This window comes from Pseudophryne corroboree, chromosome 5, assembly GCF_028390025.1.
Source record: "Pseudophryne corroboree isolate aPseCor3 chromosome 5, aPseCor3.hap2, whole genome shotgun sequence".
In the NCBI taxonomy this organism is placed as follows: domain Eukaryota; kingdom Metazoa; phylum Chordata; class Amphibia; order Anura; family Myobatrachidae; genus Pseudophryne; species Pseudophryne corroboree.
This window is the reverse complement of record NC_086448.1, coordinates 706,117,595-706,142,424: the sequence shown is the minus strand read 5'-3', so window position 1 is coordinate 706,142,424 and position 24,830 is coordinate 706,117,595. Positions and strand designations below refer to the sequence as shown.

At 44.4% G+C, this 24,830-nt stretch overlaps 2 protein-coding genes across 3 annotated transcripts in view; one reads left to right on the top strand and one right to left on the bottom strand.

Moving 5' to 3' along the window:
- Positions 1-13,879, top strand: part of SBSPON (somatomedin B and thrombospondin type 1 domain containing) — a 66,773-nt gene extending 52,894 nt beyond the window's left edge. The window contains exon 5 of the mRNA XM_063923920.1: positions 12,550-13,879. Coding sequence (XP_063779990.1) covers positions 12,550-12,667 — 118 coding nt within the window. The 3' untranslated portion in view covers positions 12,668-13,879. The remainder of the gene's footprint in view (positions 1-12,549) is intronic.
- A 5,846-nt stretch (positions 13,880-19,725) lies between these two features.
- Positions 19,726-24,830, bottom strand: part of TERF1 (telomeric repeat binding factor 1) — a 192,452-nt gene continuing 187,347 nt past the window's right edge. For both annotated transcript variants that reach the window (XM_063923917.1, XM_063923918.1), the window contains exon 13: positions 19,726-20,032. In XM_063923917.1, the coding sequence (XP_063779987.1) occupies positions 19,865-20,032 (168 nt within the window). In that variant the 3' untranslated portion in view covers positions 19,726-19,864. The remainder of the gene's footprint in view (positions 20,033-24,830) is intronic.

The window sequence follows — 24,830 nt, the reverse complement described above, 5'->3', positions numbered from 1 at the left end:
AACCAAAAGGTAACGCCCCCAAACTGGTAATGGAGGTTGCCAATAGCGAACCTCAGGTATTGTTGATGTGACACTGCTATAGGAATATGCAGGTAAGCATCCTGTATGTCCAGGGAGAGCATGTAGTCCCCAGGTTCCAAGGCCAGAACTATAGAGCGAAGGGTTTCCATACGGAACTTGGAAACCTTCACAAACTTGTTCAGTGCCTTGAGGTTGAGAATGGGCCGGGAGGACCCATTCGGTTTCGGGACTAGAAACAGCGGAGAATAGTACCTCCGGCCCCTCTGAGCAAGAGGCACCTGTACTACGACTCCTGTATCCAGGAGGGTCTGTACCACCGAATGCACAGTGTTTGCCTTTGTCTGGTCCGATGGGACGTCTGTCTGGCAAAATCGATGAGGGGGTCGGTTTTTGAAGGCTATGGCGTAACCTCGAGTGACAACTTCCCATACCCAGGCATCTGAAGTGGTCTTCAACCATTCCTGGGTATACCCTAGAAGCCGGCCCCCCACCCTGGGATCCCCCAGGGGGAGGCCCGCCCCGTCATGCGGCAGGCTTATCGGTCTTGGTTGTTGGCTGACAGGCAGCCCAGGCTCTTTTGGGCTTCGGCTTACCAGGTTTGGAAGTGCAGGCCTGCTTATGGTACGCCTGACCTTTTGCTTTACCTGAAGGACGAAAGGGGCTAAAGGACGTGCCTTTGGCCTTCGACACAGAAGGAGCTGTATTAGGCAGACATGCAGTTTTGGCAGTAGCCAAGTCAGCCACTATCTTATTTAAGTCCTCCCCAAACAGAATATCCCCCTTGAAAGGGAGTACCTCCAGGGTTTTTCTAGAGTCCAGATCCACAGACCAGGATCTCAGCCACAATATCCTGCGAGCCAGGACTGACGTAGTAGAGGCCTTGGCTGCTAGGATACCAGCATCAGAAGCCGCCTCTTTAATATAGCGAGAAGCTGTGACAATATATGACAAGCATTGTCTAGCATGGTCAGAGGAGATTTCAGCTTCTAACTACAAGGCCCATGCTTCAATAGCCTCTGCCGCCCATGTAGCTGCAATAGTGGGCCTTTGTGCAGCACCCGTGAGGGTGTAAATCGCTTTCAGACAACCCTCCACATGTTTATCCATAGGCTCTTTTAGAGACGTGACGGTAGTGACAGGTAGAGCTGAGGAGACCACCATCCTAGCCACATGTGAGTCTACTGGAGGAGGCGTTTCCCAATTCTTAGACAGCTCTGGCGCGAGGGGATAGCGAGCCAGCATCTTCTTTTGAGGCACAAACTTCGTACCCGGGCTTTGCCAGGGTTCCTGACGTATATCCACTAGGTGGTCAGTGTGAGGTAAAACTTGTTTAATCACCTTCTGACGCTTGAACCAATCTGGTTTCTTTGGAGGAACGGATGGCTCGGGATCATCCGTAATCTGCAGAATTAATTTAATAGCCTCCAAAAGATCAGGAACATCCACATGTGAACTACCCTCCCCATCAATCGTATCTGAGTCAGAACCTGTGGGGTCAGTGTATGTGCTGTCTTCATCAGACGAGGTGTCAGTGACAGCAGTGGATTGTGAGGAGACGAGCGCTCGCTTAGAGGACCTCTTGGACTTAGGCGAGCGATGGTCAGACTTTTTAGTAGTCAGGGACTGGTTCAACTTCTTTAATTGAGCAGATAAATCGTCCGCCTACAGCGGGTTAGCTGCAGGGACCACATACGATTGTACCGGCATTGGGGGTCCCATAGGGGGTGTTAGTTTATGAACTAGCGTATGCAGAAGCGTGGAAAAAGCGGCCCACGGAGGGTCAGTATGTGCCTCTGTTGCCACAGTCCCACTGCGTGGCAAGGAGCCCCCAGAAACAGATCCCATAGCTGCTATATTCTCCCCATATGTGCCTGTGGCTTCAGCAACACCAGCAGTGTGTTCCGCCCCAGAACCATTACCCTCAGAAGCAGACATGATATAACTTGCAGTATGAGGTAACAGTACAATTATTAGCAGCACTATAGCCCTAAACCCAAACCCCTGCGCAGTGTAGTCAGCACCAGCAGAGATAAAGGAGAGATATGGTGAATAAATCACAGAGAAAAATATGTAATACAGTATATCTTTGTGAAAATCCTATATTAAATAACACCTGACGCACCAAGCCCCCTCAGGTTATAGAATATAGGGATAGCAAGTTGAGTGAAAGACACGAGATGGACAGCACTCAGCTATCAATGCACACACAAATAGTCACAGTTTGTATAATGCAGAGGTTATTACAGACAATAATACTGCACTGGACTAGCTTACACAGCTATATAGTCAATAGATATAACACTACACAGTAAGAACTGGATGTATATCACAGGGTAATTGTACCAACACTGACTAAAAAGGCAGGTAGAATACTTAAGTGTCATGTAAAGGCACAGCGCTGACAACCAGGCGGCTTTACATAGGAGGATTTGCCCAAGCAGTCCCAGGAACAGTGAGCTGCGGAGTAATGGCGCCGCAGACACTGACAGGGAGTGAGGAAAAGACAGAGATGCAGCTCCAGGGCGGGAACACTTGCTGGAAATGGCGCCCTGGGGCTGGGGGAGGGGCTTCAGGTCTAAGCCTTATCCCCCTTCCTGGCAAAACCACCGGCTACTGTGGGCGATATTAAAAATAAGAATTTACTTACCGATAATTCTATTTCTCATAGTCCGTAGTGGATGCTGGGGACTCCGAAAGGACCATGGGGAATAGCGGCTCCGCAGGAGACTGGGCACAAAAGTAAAAAGCTTTAGGACTACCTGGTGTGCACTGGCTCCTCCCCCTATGACCCTCCTCCAAGCCTCAGTTAGGATACTGTGCCCGGACGAGCGTACACAATAAGGAAGGATTTTGAATCCCGGGTAAGACTCATACCAGCCACACCAATCACACCGTACAACTTGTGATCTGAACCCAGTTAACAGCATGATAACAGAAGGAGCCTCTGAAAAGATGGCTCACAACAACAATAACCCGATTTTTGTAACAATAACTATGTACAAGTAATGCAGACAATCCGCACTTGGGATGGGCGCCCAGCATCCACTACGGACTATGAGAAATAGAATTATCGGTAAGTAAATTCTTATTTTCTCTAACGTCCTAGTGGATGCTGGGGACTCCGAAAGGACCATGGGGATTATACCAAAGCTCCCAAACGGGCGGGAGAGTGCGGATGACTCTGCAGCACCGAATGAGAGAACTCCAGGTCCTCCTCAGCCAGGGTATCAAATTTGTAGAATTTAGCAAACGTGTTTGCCCCTGACCAAGTAGCTGCTCGGCAAAGTTGTAAAGCCGAGACCCCTCGGGCAGCCGCCCAAGATGAGCCCACTTTCCGTGTGGAATGGGCTTTTACAGATTTTGGCTGTGGCAGGCCTGCCACAGAATGTGCAAGCTGAATTGTACTACAAATCCAACGAGCAATCGTCTGCTTAGAAGCAGGAGCACCCAGCTTGTTGGGTGCATACAGGATAAACAGCGAATCAGATTTTCTGACTCCAGCCGTCCTGGAAACATATTTTCAGGGCCCTGACTACGTCCAGCAACTTGGAATCCTCCAAGTCCCTAGTAGCCGCAGGCACCACAATAGGCTGGTTTAAGTGAAAAGCTGAAACCACCTTAGGGAGAAATTGAGGACGAGTCCTCAATTCTGCCCTGTCCGTATGAAAAATTAGGTAAGGGCTTTTATAGGATAAAGCCGCCAATTCTGAGACACGCCTGGCTGAAGCCAGGGCTAACAGCATTACCACTTTCCATGTGAGATATTTTAAGTCCACAGTGGTGAGTGGTTCAAACCAATGTGATTTTAGGAATCCCAAAACTACATTGAGATCCCAAGGTGCCACTGGAGGCACAAAAGGAGGCTGTATATGCAGTACTCCCTTGACAAACGTCTGAACTTCAGGAACAGAAGCCAGTTCTTTTTGGAAGAATATTGACAGGGCCGAAATTTGAACCTTAATGGACCCCAATTTGAGGCCCATAGACAGTCCTGTTTGCAGGAAATGCAGGAAACGACCCAGTTGAAATTCCTCTGTAGGGGCCTTCCTGGCCTCGCACCACGCAACATATTTACGCCAAATACGGTGATAATGTTGTACGGTTACATCCTTCCTGGCTTTGATCAGGGTAGGGATGACTTCATCCGGAATGCCTTTTTCCTTCAGGATCCGGCGTTCAACCGCCATGCCGTCAAACGCAGCAGCGGTAAGTCTTGGAACAGACATGGTCCCTGCTGGAGCAGGTCCTTTCTTAGAGGTAGAGGCCACGGGTCTTCCGTGAGCATCTCTTGAATTTCCGGGTACCAAGTCCTTCTTGGCCAATCCGGAGCCACGAGTATAGTCTTTACTCCTCTCCTTCTTATGATTCTCAGTACTTTTGGTATGAGAGGAAGAGGAGGGAACACATACACTGACTGGTACACCCACGGTGCTACCAGAGCGTCCACAGCTATTGCCTGAGGGTCCCTTGACCTGGCGCAATATCTGTCCAGTTTTTTGTTGAGGCGGGACGCCATCATGTCCACCTTTGGTTTTTCCCAACGGTTCACAATCATGTGGAAGACTTCTGGGTGAAGTCCCCACTCCCCCGGGTGAAGATCGTGTCTGCTGAGGAAGTCTGCTTCCCAGTTGTCCACTCCCGGAATGAACACTGCTGACAGTGCTATCACATGATTCTCCGCCCAGCGAAGAATCCTTGCCACTTCCATCATTGCCCTCCTGCTTCTTGTGCCGCCCTGTCTGTTTACGTGGGCGACTGCCGTGATGTTGTCCGACTGGATCAACACCGGCTGACCCTGAAGCAGAGGTCTTGCCTGACTTAGGGCATTGTAAATGGCCCTTAGTTCCAGGATATTTATGTGAAGTGACGTTTCCATGCTTGACCACAAGCCCTGGAAATTTCTTCCCTGTGTGACTGCTCCCCAGCCTCTCAGGCTGGCATCCGTGGTCACCAGGACCCAATCCTGAATGCCGAATCTGCGGCCCTCTAGGAGATGAGCACTCTGTAACCACCACAGGAGAGACACCCTTGTCCTTGGAGACAGGGTTATCCGCTGATGCATTTGAAGATGCGATCCGGACCATTTGTCCAGCAGATCCCACTGAAAAGTTCTTGCGTGGAATCTGCCGAATGGAATCGCTTCGTAAGAAGCCACCATCTTTCCCAGGACCCTTGTGCATTGATGTACTGACACTTGGCCTGGTCTTAGGAGGTTCCTGACTAGGTCGGATAACTCCTTGGCCTTCTCCTCCGGAAGAAACACCTTTTTCTGTACTGTGTCTAGAATCATCCCTAGGAACAGCAGACGTGTCGTCGGAATCAGCTGCGATTTTGGAATATTTAGAATCCATCCGTGCTGTCGTAGTACTACTTGAGATAGTGCTACTTCGACCTCTAACTGTTCTCTGGACCTTGCCCTTATCAGGAGATCGTCCAAGTAAGGGATAATTAAGACGCCTTTTCTTCGAAGAAGAATCATCATTTCGGCCATTACCTTGGTAAAGACCCGGGGTGCCGTGGACAATCCAAACGGCAGCGTCTGAAACTGATAGTGACAGTTCTGTACCACAAACCTGAGGTACCCTTGGTGAGAAGGGCAAATTGGGACATGGAGGTAAGCATCCTTGATGTCCAGAGACACCATATAGTCCCCTTCTTCCAGGTTCGCTATCACTGCTCTGAGTGACTCCATCTTGAATTTGAACCTTTTTATGTAAGTGTTCAAGGATTTCAGATTTAAAATGGGTCTCACCGAGCCGTCCGGCTTCGGTACCACAAACAGCGTGGAATAATACCCCTTTCCCTGTTGTAGGAGGGGTACCTTGATTATCACCTGCTGGGAATACAGCTTGTGAATGGCTTCCAATACCGCCTCCCTGTCGGGGGGAGACGTTGGTAAAGCAGACTTCAGGAACCGGCGAGGGGGAGACGTCTCGAATTCCAATTTGTACCCCTGAGATACTACCTGCAGGATCCAGGGGTCCACTTGCGAGTGAGCCCACTGCGCGCTGAAATTCTTGAGACGGGCCCCCACCGTGCCTGAGTCCGCTTGTAATGCCCCAGCGTCATGCTGAGGACTTGGCAGAAGCGGAGGAGGGCTTCTGTTCGTGGGAAGAGGCTGTCTGCTGCAGTCTTTTTCCCCTTCCTCTGCCCCGGGGCAGATATGAGTGGCCTTTTGCCCGCTTGCCCTTATGGGGACGAAAGGACTGAGCCTGAAAAGACGGTATCTTTTTCTGCTGCGAGGTGACTTGGGGTAAAAAGGTGGATTTTCCAGCCGTTGCCGTGGCCACCAGGTCCGATAGACCGACCCCAAATAACTCCTCCCCTTTATACGGCAATACTTCCATACGCCGTTTGGAATCCGCATCCCCTGACCACTGTCGCGTCCATAATCCTCTTCTGGCAGAAATGGACATCGCACTTACTCTTGATGCCAGAGTGCAAATATCCCTCTGTGCATCTCGCATATATAGAAATGCATCCTTTAAATGCTCTATAGTCAATAATATATTGTCCCTGTCCAGGGTATCAATATTTTCAGTCAGGGAATCCGACCAAGCCACCCCAGCACTGCACATCCAGGCTGAGGCGATTGCTGGTCGCAGTATAATACCAGTATGTGTGTATATACTTTTAAGGATATTTTCCAGCTTCCTATCAGCTGGTTCCTTGAGGGCGGCCGTATCAGGGGACGGTAACGCCACTTGTTTTGATAAGCGTGTGAGCGCCTTATCTACGCTAGGGGGTGTTTCCCAACGCGCCCTAACCTCTGGCGGGAAAGGGTATAATGCCAATAACTTTTTAGAAATTAGCAGTTTTTTATCGGGGGAAACCCACGCTTCATCACACACCTCATTTAATTCATCTGATTCGGGAAAAACTACGGGTAGTTTTTTCACACCCCACATAATACCCTTTTTTGTGGTACTTGTAGTATCAGAAATGTTCAAAACCTCCTTCATTGCCGTGATCATGTAACGTGTGGCCCTACTGGAAAATACGTTTGTTTCCTCACCGTCGACACTGGAGTCAGTGTCCGTGTCTGTGTCTGTATCGACCTGAGGTAACGGGCGCTTTAGAGCCCCTGACGGTGTTTGAGACGCCTGTACAGGTATTAACTGATTTGCCGGCTGTCTCATGTCGTCAACAGTCTTTTGTAAAGTGCTGACACTATCACGTAATTCTTTCCATAAGACCATCCAGTCAGGTGTCGACTCCCTAGGGGGTGACATCACTAACACAGGCAATTGCTCCGCCTCCACACCATTTTCCTCCTCATACATGTCGACACAACGTACCGACACACAGCACACACACAGGGAATGCTCTGATAGAGGACAGGACCCCACTAGCCCTTTGGGGAGACAGAGGGAGAGTTTGCCAGCACACACCAGAGCGCTATATATATACAGGGATAACCTTATATAAGTGTTTTTCCCTAATATAGCTGCTGTATATATTTATATGCCAATTTAGTGCCCCCCCTCTCTTGTTTTACCCTGTTTCTGTAGTGCAGGACTGCAGGGGAGAGTCAGGGAGCCTTCCTCCAACGGAGCTGTGAGGAAAAAATGGCGCCAGTGTGCTGAGGAGATAGGCTCCGCCCCTTTTTCGGCGGCCTTTCTCCCGCTTTTTTATGTAAAAATAGGCAGGGGTTAAATACATCCATATAGCCCAGGAGCTATATGTGATGTATTTTTTGCCAAAAAAGGTGTTTTTATTGCGTCTCAGGGCGCCCCCCCCCAGCGCCCTGCACCCTCAGTGACCGGAGTGTGAAGTGTGCTGAGAGCAATGGCGCACAGCTGCGGTGCTGTGCGCTACCTTAGTGAAGACAGGACGTCTTCTGCCGCCGATTTTCCGGACCTCTTCAGTCTTCTGGCTCTGTAAGGGGGACGGCGGCGCGGCTCCGGGACCCATCCATGGCTGGGCCTGTGATCGTCCCTCTGGAGCGAATGTCCAGTAGCCTAAGAAGCCCAATCCACTCTGCACGCAGGTGAGTTCGCTTCTTCTCCCCTTAGTCCCTCGATGCAGTGAGCCTGTTGCCAGCAGGTCTCACTGAAAAAAAAAAAAAAAAAAAAAACCTATTTAAACTTTTACTCTAAACAGCTCAGGAGAGCCACCTAGATTGCACCCTTCTCGTTCGGGCACAAAATCTTAACTGAGGCTTGGAGGAGGGTCATAGGGGGAGGAGCCAGTGCACACCAGGTAGTCCTAAAGCTTTTTACTTTTGTGCCCAGTCTCCTGCGGAGCCGCTATTCCCCATGGTCCTTTCGGAGTCCCCAGCATCCACTAGGACGTTAGAGAAATCAGTTTTAAGAGAAAACCTGACCTGCGCCCATGCCCTGTTGATCTAGTGGGATCGCCTGTATCCAGTGTCCACCGCCAGTGCGCGCGGCCCGCCTCCCACTGACCGCGCCGGATCGCGATAAAGACCGGGTCCCGCGAGCGGTACCCACTTACCACCTCCCGAAGTGCGGCCACGCGATCCTGGAGAGCCCCAGCCGTGTGTGTCTAACATGAACCGGAGCCTCCGCTGTAGGTACCCGGCAACCAGTGCTCGGGAGTGTACAGCGCCGCTGGGGAGAGCTGGAGCTGCAGCAGTGAATGTCACAAGACATTTACCCCTGCTGCTGGCCTTGAAGTCTTCACTTTTTACCTCATAAAAAGCTTTTCTCAGGGCTGCTTGGAGCAGCCCCTCTGTTAAGTGCCTGCTTACTGCAGCACCAACTGACAAACTGAGCTCCTGTGCTGGGAGGCGGGGTGATATAGGAGGCGGCGCTGTGCATTTTGGGAACAGTCAAAGCTTTGAGCCTGTTGGTGCCTCGGATCAAGATCCTACTCTACACCCCATTGTCCAGACTTGTGGAGCACAGTGTACCCCGCAGCAGATATGTAAATTTCAGAGTTAACAAAAAACTTTTTCAGGGAACAAGTAATCATTTAAAAACAGTTCTGCAGCATTGAAAAGAGGCTTGCCTGGTCCAGTAGCCCCGCCAGAGGAATACTGAAGGCTGGAAGAAGGTCTTGTAGACTGATAATTCAAAATCTGAAACCTGTGGTTCATCACAAAGTGTTTCTGGAAGCTGTAGAGTAGGTCAAAGGATGGTTCCTTAGTGTGTGGGGCTTATTTACCAAGTGTCATCTTACAAAAGCTATCACAGCGTGTTTAATCTCAAAATGTAAAAAGTAAATGCTTTTAATATTAAAACACTGCTTTTCAATCTGCCACTAAGTAAATAAACCCCTGTGACTCCAACTGTCTGGTCTGGGGATCTTATGCTGAATCCCAAGTCGGCGACTTGCACAAAGGGCTACACAGCATTCCTCAGCACCCTACAATATCCTTTGTCTGGTTGGTAAAGTGTTCATCCTATAAGATAATGACCCAAAACATACCTCCAAGTTATGTCACACCTACATTCAAAGAAAAAACAAGACAGACTGCAAATCATAGAATGGCAAGCACAGTCTCCAGACTTCAACCCCATCAAGCTTGTTTGCTATGAACTGGACTAAAAGGTGAAAGCAAAGCAACCTATAAGTGCAACATACTGTATTTGTGGAAACTTCTACCACCGTGTTGGGAAGTACTGCCCAAGTTATATTTGCTTTGCATTGTAGAAGGCAAGTTTGCTTCAAGATTATAAATCTGCTAAATGTGGCTACTGTGAATAAGAAATTTAGGTTAAATATTGTTAAACAAAATTATACCATGTTTTTTTTCTGGTAAACTGCATAGATTTCAATAAAAACTGGAAAAATGGCGGTGTTATAAAACTTTTCACTAGAAGTGTATATATAATAGGGTTGCCCATCGATACAAACCATCTGTGGTCAACCACCGATGTTAGTTTTACCAGTAGTTCTCCACAATCTATGGTGCAGAGCTCCCCAATGGTTTTTTTTCTTCCTACTTGGCGCCGGGACAAGGAGTCTAGCTCTGCCTCCCGAAGCGACCTGCAAAGCACTGGCCCCAACTCTGGTTTCCCGGCAGCTCAGTGAGTAATAGACTAAGGATGACCATCAGTGGGTGGAATTTCATTGGATCCACTGTTGATGGGTTTACACCATCGAGGGTAACCACAAATTCTACCTGCAATGGTTAACCCACTGATGGACATACTTAATATATATGATAGATAAATATTAGAAAAACAAAGAAACAAGTTGAAATGCCTATTTTATATCAAAGCATTTTCTCTAGGTCTAAGCTGCAGACTTCTCAGTGGTGCCAGTAAAAATTTTGTTTTTAGCAAATGCGCCATGGAGCAGGAGATAACTTGCATGAGTCAGCTGGCAACTCCCAGACAGCTTTGCTAATGGCAGGTGTCTTTTTTTTTTGCTGAAAATGCATCCTATTTGCATTGCTATGTGAATAGGACGCACAAGCAGCTAATGCCGATTTAAATGATATGTGGCATGCCTATATTCTGTGTGTGACTGCGGCTGTATCTGCATATGAAATGCTATGTTACAGTGATTTCCAGGAAAACACTGTAACATAGCATTGCATATGCAGATACAGCTGCAGTCACACACAGAATATAGGCATGCCGCATATAATTTTAATCAGCATAAGCTGCTTGTGCGTCCTATTCACATAGCAATGTAACTTAGATGCATTTAAATGGCAAAAGTCACACAGAAATATGCTCTGCGCTACAGAGTCCTGCCACGGCATGGCGTGACTAGCAGGGCTGTTTAACTTGACTGCAGCAAGGATGTAGGAGGACACATCTGCATTTTATCTTAATATATTAGCTGGTAGGTCTGCGCCAAACAGCAAATAAATTAGTTAAACATATGAAGGGGGTAGTGTCGGAAAGAACATATGATGAGTGGGTACACAATTACTAAGTTGTTAATTAATGACAACAACCTAGGGCAGCATGATCCTTTGTGGCATCTTTACAAACTTCTGCCAATGATACATTTAGCTAAAACAAAAAAAACACCAAAAAATCAACAACAACAAAACAGCTCTATGCTATAACATCTAAACGACAACTGGATGAGTTACAAAATAAACACTTATAAGACTTAATATATCACAGTCTGACTAGTGTGGATGATTGGCTCCAACTCTTTTGTTATTATTAATTCCTGAACTGAGGACACCGACATGACAGGATCATCAGTGGGACACAGGAAGAGAGAGAAATACTGCGTCTCAGATTAAAGGTTGTGTCTGCAACCTGAAATGTCATCTTTGACTCCCCAAACAAAACTTTCAAGAATTCAGATATATATTATACTAAAAGTACAGCAATAATACAATATGCAGCAGACATCACACCATGGGAGTTACTCAGGTGCTGTTGAATCTGCGCTATCATGCACAAAGTACAGATGTTCGACACTTTACACATGTGCAGGACAAGTTTTGCACATGCGCGAATGGGTCCTGTGACATTGTAAGCAGGATGGCAGCAGACCATCAGTGATTGACAGTCTGCTTTCATTTGGAGGGTGGGGAGGGGGCGGCGATGTCCTCTGTTTGTGAAAACGGAGGCATATCTCTGGCGTATAAGGGGAGGGGGGGTAGGACAGAGATTTCCTTCCTCTGCAACGGGCAGTTTGTGCGGCACCTTGAGTGGCGGGAGAGAGATCCAGTGCTGAATCCTAAGACGCAGGTCGGATCGCTACTGCAGCAGGAGGCGTCTGCCTGTAATAGACATCTCCTGCTGCATTAACATACAGCTCTATCACTGCTGCTTCCAAGGAAGTGACAGCCACTCCATCCACGTCTGAATGAGCCTCCTAGGACCCGATGCATGTTTGTAAGTAGCGCAAAAACAAAACAAAACTGTGTCTGGAACAAACCATGTTGCCATGCAAGGGGAGCAAATACATTTATATTTTTTTCTGTGCAGGGTAAATACTGTCTGGTTTTGAATGTAGTCCACAAATGTTAGACAGCTTTATTTTTACACTGCATTTTAGATTTCAGTTTGAACACAACCCGGGATGCGGTCAATTTACCTACAAGAAAATCCCGACATTTAAAATACTGACAAGGTCAAAATACCGACATTTACAATGTTCACAGGTCAAAAAGTCGACATGAGTTTTTCATTGAAACAGACTTGTTCATACTTTACCATCCCAGTGGACCTGGAGGGGGGAATATAATAGTGTGCACGAATTTGCGAGCCATGTGAGGAGACGCGGTACACTTATACGGTGTCCATGTCGACCTATGACGACATGCACACATAAAAACCCAATGAAAAACTTGTGTCGACTTTTTGCCCTGTTGACATTTTAAATGTCAGTATTTGAACCTTGTTAGTATTTTGACTGTCGTTCAATCGTTGTCGGGAATTTGACCGTCGGGATTTTGATTGTAGGTATATCATACTAAACCCTTGTGTTATGCAATACATCGTGCATCACATTGAAGACAAATGAAGGGACAGTTAAGGTTTTAAATAATATTCAGTGTATTTTTTTTTTTTCAAAGTCCTATAGAGAAAAACGATCTTTATATTGCATTGCCCGTTTTTCTGATTTGCTCTCCCTATATTTCAGGAACCAAGTCCTTCATTGGCAAGCTGTGGGAAACGACAAGTGTCGGGGATCATGGAGAAGAGTCAGAGAAGTTGAGAACTGTTCATGCCCCATGGTCCATACCTTTATATTTACATGACGTTAGAGAATTAGACTTAGTTTGTAGCAGCATCGACTAAATATTACTGTTTTACATAACCTTGTAGATAATATTTGCATCTCTGGCTAAAATAGATTCACTAAAACTTCTAAAATCGAAAGAATGATGGTGTTGCCCATAGCAACCTATCGAATTCCAGCTTTCATTTATCTAGCACAGTGTTAGAATCTGATTGGTTGCTATGGACAAACTTTCTAGCCTTACATTTTAAAGGTAAATCCGCACCAAAGACTCAAAATGATATCATGCATGAATGCACATAATTGGTTAGCAATGGGCCTGATTCAGCGATAGACGCAATGGAGCTTTTTTTTTTTGCCACTGCGCGTAAATCGTACTGCGCATGTACCGCAATGGTTTTGCGACAGCGGTCGCAGTGAGGATTTATTTGCAAAGTGAGTGACAGGCAGGGAGCGTTTGTGGGAGGAAACAGGGAGTGACGACTCAAACACTTGCATGTCGCAACCATTCTGTGGGCGTGTCACGGCTTGTGACTGCGATTCTGTACGCAGTTAAAATGGCTCCAGCGTCTTGCTGCCGGCGGCCATGCCGCACAACCATAGTTTCATTCAGAAGGCCGATGTTGGACTTGTGCATCCGATGGCTGTGTTTTTGTACGTAAATGATCGTCTCAATACACACTGCGGCAGCTGCAACATTTACTCAGCCACTGCATACATATTAGCAGCTGTGCTGGCATTATTGTACATCTCTGTGTATGGCCCAGTATTCCCACAGTGGATATAACTGAAAATACCAATAGATAAGTGGGTGAAACCCTTGCCCTTTGAAGTTATTGGGTAACAGCCTTCTAAGTAGGTTTGCAAACATTAAATATTTTTTAAATGCTGTATAACATGCATCTGTTTACAATGACATACAGTATGTTTTACACATTGTATCTATTGTACCTGTTGCCACTAAAAAGCCTTATAACCACTGGTATTTGATTTGCATTTCAAAACACATTTAGGTGTACATGCATTGCACTTGCAATATAAAAACCCACTAGTTAACGCATGTATTTTACGGTCAGTGGCTATGAGGCCTAATATTGTTAATTTCTGCCGAACACAGAGTAAAAGGTCTTTCATGATGAATGTAGTTTTACTGTCACGCAGAAAAATCACTGTTTAAATGCTGCAGAAATGAAAGTGCCATTATGTAATAAAATACTTTATATAATCCTAATGCATAAGGTCTGACTAGTATTTGTTTCAAAATATCAGCTCATCTATTGCTACAAAACGGATGCCTAGGCAGAGCAAAAATCATTAAAATTGCGCAGAAAGTAATCATACTACAGACTAAGGCCTCTCACCAATTTCTCATTCATCAAGTATTCACAGATTCAATCATTTTTTTTTGCGCCTGCTCTCCCATCAAAAGTGATGCGTATGTCACGCCCAAGCAGACCGGGTTTAGGCACGTAAAGCGGCTAAACCCATTTAAATTATTGGCCCTCATTCCGAGTTGTTCGCTCGTTATTTTCCTTCGCATCGGTGCGATTTTCCGCTAACTGCGCATGCGCAATGTTCGCACTGCGGCTGCGCCAAGTAAATTTGCTAAGAAGTTTGGTATTTTACTCACGGCATTACAAGATTTTTTCTTCGTTCTGCTGATCGTAGTGTGATTGACAGGAAGTGGGTGTTTCTGGGCGGAAACTGGCCGTTTTATGGGAGTGTGTGAAAAAACGCTGCCGTTTCTGGGAAAAATGCGGGCGTGGCTGGAGAAACGGGGGAGTGTCTGGGCAAACGCTGGGTGTGTTTATGACGTCAAACCAGGAACGACAAGCACTGAACTGATCGCACCGGAAGAGTAAGTCTCGAGCTACTCAGAAACTGCTAAGAAATTTCTATTCGCAATTTTGCGAATCTTTCGTTCGCAATTCTGCTAAGCTAAGATTCACTCCCAGAGGGCGGCGGCTTAGCGTGTGCACTGCTGCGAAAAGCGGCTAGCGAGCGAACAACTCGGAATGAGGGCCATTGTGCGCAACGTGAAAAGTGATGTTTTGTTGCACAAACAGCTGGCTTTCTGCACATTTTAGCTCGATACCGCAGGAGGCTGCAAGCTGAAATCTATGTACCTGCGGATAAAAACAACTGATTCACCCCTTCGATTGGTCATTTGGTATAAGTGTCTACATTGGATAGATACTTGTAATTTTACTTCCATCTGTTAGATGCTAAATGATGACAAAAAATTTCCAATCTTCTACTTACGTAGTGGAATATAGTAGACTGTGGCCTTTTCTTGCTAGGGCTGTATTAACTGTGGATAAGATGAATACACAAGTGCATGTGCCTCCTATATACACAATCACTCTCAGTGATATGCCAGTGACACTCCCGTAACATGCCCATCAGGCGGAACATCTTCATGCATCTGAATAGCCAGGTCTCAGTCACCGCCCAGGAACGCCCAATACATTTTTATGTACTTCTCCATGTGTGCGTCTGAAATCGCAACGGGAACTCTGTATGAACACAAACTGGTCACTTGCACGGTACAACTTAGATGCATGCTCAGTAAAAAAAACAAAAACGCACAACTCCTGAAAGAAGACAAAGTAGAGTTGAGGAGGAGGAGGGAGTGAATGAGAAGGTAAGAGAAGGGCTGGGAGGCTTTAATGAAAAGGTGTTATTTTAAGGTGCATTTAAAGTTGGGATGCTGGTAGAAAATCTGGCTGGGCAGGGGGGGGGAGCATTATGGGATAGGTTGGAGATGTAGAAAGGGGGCAGTGGAGGATTTATAACTAGGCCACAGGACTAGCTGGTGGTAACACAGCAGGCACCCTACATCAGAGTTTTCCAGTGCCCCAATTCTTGAATGTCCAAATAGCCGCAAGAACAAGAAGTGCATCCCTCATGATGGACTTCAAGAAGAAGCGCATATTAGCCTGCAAAAGGACAAAGGGAACAGGTAGCAGGAGGGGGTGGCCTGACCCCTATATCCAGCCCTGTAGGGTAGAAGTAGTAAAAGGCATTTATGTGAGGGTCAGGAATTTGCACTGGATTCTGAGGGGGTTTGAGAGCAGACAAAGCAGTTTGCTGAGGGTAAGGAAGACAATGTATGACGAGCAGTGGTGCAAGCAGAAATATTTTCTTAGTGGTACTGAGTGCCAAAAAATGAGCATGCTCATGTTTTGTGAGGGGGCGTGGTCACATGCCACTAGTGGGAGTGGCTACATGACACTAGCAGCATGGCCACATGACACAGTCCCTTTTCTTTGCACTCTGGAGGTAAGGCTAGAAATATATAGAAATGCCTCCAGAATAATAGAAATTGATAACGATAACCCCAGTATAATTGAAATATATGGTAATGCCCCAGTATAATAAATATATATAGTAATGCCTCCATTATAACAGGAAAATATACTGTAGTAGTGCCCCTGGTATAATAGAAATAAGTAGATCTAGACCTAGCAGAAGATAGCATGGTGTCAATTTTTGCAGACGATACCAAATGGTGTAAGGTTATAACTACGGAGGGGGATGCTGAGTCTCTTCAGAACGATTTAGTTAAACTGGAAGCATGGGCAGCAAAATGGAGAATGAGCTTCAATACAGACAAGTGTAAGGTAATGCACTTTTGTAGCAAGAACAAAAATAACACCTACATACTAAATGGGGTAAAATGAGGGAATTCTGTACTGGAAAAGACTTAGGTGTTCACATAGATAGCAAACTAAGCAGTAGTACCCAAAGTAGGATTGCAGCAAAGAAGGCTAACAAGGTATTAGCATCCATAAAGTGGGGAATTGATGCAAGGGATGAGAGTGTTATACTCCCATTATATAAATCACTAGTGAGGCCACATCTTGAATACTGTGCACAATTTTGGGCACCATACTACAAAAAGGATATCTTGGAACTAGAAAAGGTTCAGAGGCGAGTGACCAAACTAATTAAGGGGATGGAGACGCTGAAATACGAGGAAATGCATGTTTACACTGGAAAAGAGGAGACTAAGAGGGGATATGATCAACATTTACAAATATATAAGGGGACAATACACAGAGCTTGCGGGGATCTGTTTTTGGTAAGATCAACACAGAGGACATGTGGATACCTGCTTAGGTTAGAGGAGAGGCGATTTCGCACACAGAGACGTAAAGGTTTTTTCACAGTAAGGTGAATGTAAAACGCTACATGCTGCTCCCAGCAAGGGACGCTGCAGGAAAGTGCAATCAGGCTCCTCTCTTCACACCAGCCACGGCCGCCAGAGGAGGAATCGTGATGTGACATCTTAAGGGTACTCCGTACCCGCATACTTGCACCACTGATGACGAGAGAGGAAAATGAGGAGAGCAGCAGAATTAAAGATAGATCAAAGTGGTGAGAGATGAGGGTGAGGGAGGCCAGAGAGGACTTCAATGAGAAACAAAAGTTGTTGCTTTTTCTATATAAATACTGTCGCTCTACGCTCCAATTGCTACAATATTAGAAGTCAACAATACTGCTTCACGTCCACGGAGATTATAATGATATTAGATGACCGATAACTCAATTTGGATGTGGTATAGAATAATAGGTAGACAGTTAATAGGTCAACCCAATATGGTCAACATGCATTAAGTCGACAGGGTCAAAAGATGGACGTGACAATGGATCAACATTTTTATTTCTTTTTTTGGTACATGTTGAATATTTCATGTTCTGTGACCACCATCAGTACAAATGTAGACCCTCACTCGAAGCGCTCACCATAGGTTACTATTCCCAATCGTAGTCCACGTGGATAGTAAATCTAGAAAATGTTGGGAAAATGTATGTCGACCTTTTGTAGCTGTTGAGCATATGGGGTCGACCTGTTGACTGTGCAGTCAACAGTGTAGCGCTATCATCCAGACACCACTCAATTTAAAGTAAGTTGCATATTTGTGCAGCAGTAATTTAACATCTTCATTATTATTTGCTTGGCCAGCCATGCCTGCAATGAATGCTGGTTTCACATACAGTATTCCACTATTTAGAGCATGAAGAGTTGGAGAGTTACCAAATGAGATTGTGCTCCCCAGCGGGAAGTATTTGTCAACATTGTAATGTGCTGTGAAACACACTCACTGGGAGTCTGGATTTACAGTCATTCTTTGACAGTTCTATAACCCTCTGTAAAGAAGGGAACATGAGCATAAATTAGCAAAATGGTAATTTATGATCTGCAAGTCAAGATTATAGCATCTACAGATGATAGAGGCTGGCCAGATCCGGGCTTTTATCTAGCTAAACGTGGTGTGTTCGTATTAATATGCCTGTAGTTATTGTTATCTGTTCATCATCTACTCATTTTTACCTACACGCAAATGGCTCGATATGGACAGCGATATACAATTGGTTTGAGAAAGTATCGCTTGCCTTATGTTAAGTATAGATCAACAATTGAATTATTTTCCTTGTTTCTCATCACACACAGTTAATAATGTAGCTCAATTAAGCAATACAGCCAAACAAAGGGCCTGATTCTGATTTGAAAGTAAAGCACAAAAAGAAAGCAATGACAGTATGTATTCTGGACTAAACCATGTTGCCATGCAAGGGGAGCACATACATTTATATTTTTTTCTGCGCAGGGTAAATACTGGCTGCTTTTGCATCTATCCCACAACGGTTAGTCAGCTTTACACTGTACACTGTAATTTTGATTTCAGATTGGACACACCTTACCCAAATCTACATCTCCCTGCGCGTTACATCTGCCCCACCTGCAGTGCAACATGGTATTGCCCAGGTGCAGAGTTACTTTTTCTTATGTTGCTTAACTTCCAAATCAAAATCAGGCCCTGAATTCTATCAGCATACTTATTTCACTACTTTTTGTGGAGTACATTGAATCTTTTAGTCACTTGTTTCAATTCTGGAGGTAAGAAAAGAAGTGGAAATAATGTAAATGGTCCTAAGACATACCGTATGTAATGAAAGGTCACTGGATATTATACTCATATGACAAAACAATTATGAGAGCTGTAGATTAGAAGCCGGATAGATGCATATTGCATAGTCCCCTTTTAATGGCACAGTGTCTAAAATATTCTAAAATTAAATTTCAAATAACAATTCTTCCACATATTGGGGCTGATTTTGAGTTGGGAACATAGCACAAAAAGATCAAGTAACTGTATCTGGGACAAACCATTTTGCAATTGGTGTGTGGGGGGGTGCACATACATTTGTTATTTGTGTATGCAGGGTAAATAGTGGCTGCTTCTACATGTAGCCCACAAACACAGGGCAGCTTTATTTTCACACTGCAATATAGATCGGACACCCCCCTCTCACATCTTATTCTCTCTGCATGCACATTTTATATCCTCCCCCCAGTTTTGCACTGGTACAAAGTTACTTGCTCTTCATTTGCTTTGCACCCAACTTAGACTCAGCCCCACTATCTTAGTGTTCCTCTCATTATTTACCGGTACTCATTTGGGGCGTGATGAATTGCGTGTAAATCGGTCACAATTCCAGACGTTTCCATCTATCAGAAATCCATGTGAACATTCACCTTTATTCAGAGCTGATCAGACTGCCCCCCATCCACTTGAGAAAGCAGCCATCACTACTATCTGCATGTGCACCATTCCTATTGTCCATGCAGGAGTTCCAACAAAAGTCGGACAATCTTTCTTTTCATACAGTCACTTCAGAATTACCTGCAACGCTTTCTACACACCCACAGCACGCTTCTCATATGAGCAAATGTCCCATTGCCACTAGAGATGTGCAGGTTTCTGATTAACTCAGTTTCTAAAGCTAAATTAAGCTTGGAATTATCCGTATTTTTACTTATTGGCTAGCCAATACACATGACAGCCGGCTAGCCAATAAGATGCCATTTTGAGATCAGAGTAAACCTGCACCTGGACATCTCTAGTTGCCATACAGTAATGCCCAATTAGCTGCAACAGAGATGCGTGCGACTCTAAAGATGTAAAATCCTTACGCATTCAGAATGGTGTGCAAGCCTGAATCAGGCCTCCGTGATCATGTTGGTAAGTAATCCACAAAGAGCCTTTGGATGAAACATCTGCAACACGCTGATATTAATACTGTTTATTTACCGTAAAAAAAATAATTATATATATATATTTTTACAGGTTTAAAAACACAAAAAAAAGTGCGCACATTTAATATATACCGAATGCTGGGTCTGGGTTTATGAGTTGCTATGAAAACATCACTCATCATCGACTATGTTTAACTTCTTCATTGTCCGCCACCGATCTTTCAGCATAACTCCTGTACGGTTGTTGAATTTATAATGAACAAGTATTTTACGCCACTGTCCTACACCGTATTTTTTCACTCCTGTTTTCAATAATTTATCTTCTTCCCATGTCCACGGCTACAGAAAATAAATATCAACATTTTTGTATTTGCAAATAAGTCATAAAACCACAACAGAAATGCAGAATAAAAGTATAGTAAAATACATTTATCTACTTTCTTTCATAAAAGTCTGCTTGCATAGCTCACAATATAGTGTACTGCCATTGTTTCCTGTCTCTTACTCATACACTCTATGGGGTATATTTACTAAAGTGCGGGTTTACCGTAAGTGGAGATGTCACTCACATCAACCAGTCAGAATTGCGCTATTAGCTTCTAGAACATGCTAGATAAATAAGTAAAATTTGATTGGTTGCTATGGGCAACAGTTACACTTCTATAAACCTGCATTTCAGTAAATGTACCCCTATGTCTTTTTACGGGTGTGATAATGCTCTAACAATACAATATCTCTGGGGGCATGGCCTAGGGCAAGGGATACGTGTGAGGGAATTGAATATTTAAATATATACCCCATAAGGTGCTGAATGTTAATGCACAACTATAAAATTCCCTGGACTAGAAAAAAATATTTATTCACAAAAAAGGATATATAAAATAATCTGCCATTAATGCATAACTGTTTCAACAATATTCACATTGTTAAAGCCATATTAATCATAACTTGATCACATTGGTTTCCCTTGCAAGGGCCAAAATCTTGGCACTTGCTGCAACTCACAAACTATTCCATTTAGCCTTAAGAGCCTAAAATTACCAATAACTAGTTACTACAGCGTACATAGGGGGTAATAAAGAGTTGATCGCAGCAGAAAATGTGTTAGCAGTTGTGCAAAACCATGTGCACTGCAGGTGTGGCAGAAATAACACGTGCAGAGAGAGTTAGATTTGGGTGGGTTATTTTGTTTCTGTGCAGGGTAAATACTGGCTGCTTTATTTTTACACTGCAATTTAGATTTCAGTTTGAACACACCCCACCCAAATCTAACTCTCTCCGCACATGTTATATCTGCCCCCCCCCTGCAGTGCACATGGTTTTACCCAACTGCTAACAAATTTGCTGTTGCGATCAACTCTGAATTAGGCCCAATGAGGGCAACATAAGCCCATATAACATGTCAAAAGGTACAAGAACGATGATACTTTTCATTATTAGTTTAATTTGTCCAAATACTATTAATCAGCCTTTGTCAGCACTACAAATTTTCATTTAAGTTAAGATTAGCATTTTTTTTTTTTTTTTTTACATAATGCAGACAGAAGCCAACAGCTACACAATGAAATCATTTCTCAATAGAACTGGTTACAAATGTCATTTTCAACGACATTTACCAAGTTCTTGGCAACATTATGTGCTATTTACAAGTGCAGAAACTACAAATATGTACAAGAACAATTTTATTATATTCAGCTCTGGCGTTTCGATGACTTGCATTGGATTGGCTTAGAGACAGACGAAGGCATAAATAAGAAGCAAAAAGGAAGAACACAATGTACATTTTTGACTTGCAGAAATGAACGGTGATAATATAAGCTCATGTGTACATTGCAAAGTATCCACACTGATGGGAAGTGATTGTAAATGGCCTTTACTGGCACATAAGAATTTCCATTATGGCAGGAGAGATCACGTCATTATGCCAACAGTAGGAGCCTGTCAGTGGAATGTGCAATGCGCAGCTTCTGCAAAGCGCCGAAATAACAATAATGCTTTGTGATTTCCTAATGGGTGGCATGCAAAGCGTTCACCCTATCATTGGCAGCAAGGGCAAGAGCGTGGGGCCCTGCAGCAGTACGTGCTGTAACTATCACTGCCTGCATTCAGAGTGGTGTAAGGACACAAACACTACAATGGTAAAATAAATCCATGAAGTAAATGGATAAAAAAAACACGTCATATTTTTAAAACCAGACAGAAATGTTTGTTAAAAACTACTTACTAAATGGACTATAGTGTTCACTCTAGGATTTTTTTAGGGCAGGGTGCTGAGCATTGAAGAGGGCACATTTTTATTTTGAAGGTCACATTTTTGATGTGACGCTTTGGGCACAAAGCATAGCGCATATGTTTATAGTTTTTGTACATATATTTTGCCCTTAGTAAATCATATACCCATGCATACATATAAGACACCTAACATCTGTACTGAGAAACATACTGTATATGTCCAATCTTCTTGAAAGATCGGCTGTAGCATATACATAAGTACATAATATAAATGTCTTTTCCAGTTCTGAAGTAGTTATAATCCGTATGTGTTATAAAACAGAAAAGTTAAAACAATGGGTTAAAATATATAGGAAAAAAATAAGTCTGTTCTACTAGGGAAATACTGTAAGCAGTACCTGCTCACTGCTTACCCTGTTCTTTCCCTCTTTATCTGAGTGCTGTGTTATTTCCAGTTCCTCCTCTGCCATCCAGTTGGCTAATGGTGTGTACACATGGTGAGATTCGGGCTATGCCCGATTCTCACTATGCGACAGGGGCCGGGTCGGCACATGGGCCCTCATTCCGAGTTGTTCGCTCGCTAGCTGTTTTTAGCAGCATTGCACACGCTAGGCCGCCGCCCTCTGGGAGTGTATCTAAGCTTAGCAGAATAGCGAACGAAAGATTAGCAGAACTGCTACTAAATAATTCTTTGCCGTTTCTGAGTAGCTCCAGACCTACTCACAGATTGCGATCAGCTCAGTCCGTTTAGTTCCTGGTTTGACGTCACAAACACGCCCTGCGTTCGGCCAGCCACTCCCCCGTTTCTCCAGACACTCCCGCATTTTTCCCTGACACGCCTGCGTTTTTTTGCAAACGCCGGGAAAACGCTCAGTTACCTCCCAGAAATGCCCCTTTCCTGTCAATCATTCACTGATCAGCAGTGCGACTGAAAAGCGCAGCAGAATCCACAGCAAATCTGCTAAGTTTTTAGTTAAATAACTAAGCGCATGCGCCCTGCGTGCCTTGCGCATGCGCGGTTTGCAACAAATCGCAGCATAGCGAAAATCGGCAACGAGCGAACAACTCGGAATGACTCCCATAGTCAGTATCGCAAGCACATAATGAGTGTGCTTGCGATACTGGCTATGTGCGATTTTGGCTAAGTGTCAATTTTGGGTGGCTTTGTGTCAATTTTTGGCTGGGTGGCTTTTCTATAGAGATAGTCAAAATTGACTTGCCTGCACAGTCTTTTATTTCGATGCCGGCAGCACGGGACCGCGCATCGGCATCGAATCGGGATCACAAGGTGACTGTCACCTTGCGATCTGCACTAACTTTTCTTCCGATTTTGACTATATAGTCAGAATCGGAAGAAAAAATCTCACCGTGTATACACACACTTAGGATAGAAATTGGGTTCCAATGTCAGAAGTTGGCAGGAGTAGACGACAACATTGTAAAATGCACTCTGACTGTTGCATTCTGTATACAAGGGGGCGATTTATGGTCCTGCAGGGTGCACTGAAAAAGGGCAGGTTGCTGTTTCACATTTCAAAAATGGGCAGGGTGCAGCACCCTGCTGAAACAGCCTAGAAGGAACAATAGACTAAAAGGTATAAGAAACATATTCAATATTATCTGAAATCTGCATGTAATAAAGTAATGGTAGAAGTTACCTGATAATTCAGCACCTTATTGCAGTCGTAAAAAATAGCTTAAGTCCCTTCTAAGTTAGGTCGAGACAAGCATCTAATAAACTAGCTTCTGCATGGTACATAATGCATCTCCTTCCTTGCCCCAGTATCTTTCAGTGATTTCTATACTATATTGTATACTGTATCAAGTCTAAAGCAGAGTAGCACCTCATTACTTAATTATGGTGTGCAAACTAGGGCCCCCCTCTTTTCGTAACTGATTCTATGTATTCATACATATCTGAAGGCATGGGACACCTTCAGCCTAGTTTAGCACCCTGCCCCACCCACCCCTCACTGATTTTAATTAGATAGCCCAGCACTCTGACTTACATATGTGGAGTGAGCACACTGAGGTAAGACTCCTACATTTGTTTACTATCATAGTCAATATCAGGGGGGATTCTCTGGGGTGCGGGGCTCCCTGGGCCTGCCGTGGCTGGACGTCCCCGGGGCATCGCAATCTAACACTATTTCAATACACTATGGCACTTATAGTTTGTTTTATATATATGTAACACTTTCACATCATTTTCTTTTACTCCTCACATCACTCACACATGCAGCAGCAGCTGCTCCTACTTCTTTAACCCTTTATTTGTATCACTCTTGCGATGCCCTGGAGTTGTCTGGCTGGGTGGCTCTGGGGTGTCCTGCCCCCCTGGACCTGAACCCTCCTACACCTCTGTGTGCTGTGGGATCCAAAAGTGGAGTGGACTCCACTTTTGGATCCCACAGCACACAGAGGTGTAGGATTGCTGCTGGAAAAGACCAAAATAATCTGACAACAGATAGATTTTAACTTAATCTGAATTTTTATCTTCAGAATCTAACAAATAGAGAATCCAGCTGAAATTGCCATTAGGCTGTGGAAATTAGCCAAGACTACTTTAAATATGTTTTCTAGTAAAATAATTTGCCTTGCGTATGGTTTCATATATTACGTCACCTTTTAAGAAGGAAAATCATTCTAAATGGTCCTGGCATCATAACAAGATTACCATTTACCTATAAATTAAACACCCCTGAAGAAGTCACCATAAGATGAAACGCGTTGGGGGGGGGACAATTTTTTTTTTAATTGTATGAAGAAAAACTGTACAAACATATGGTTTTTCAGTGATTTACATATTTTTTTTTAATAAAACAATGATTATAGAAACAGATATTTAAATATGTCATTAAATAAGAATTTACTCACCGGTAATTCTATTTCCCGTAGTCCGTAG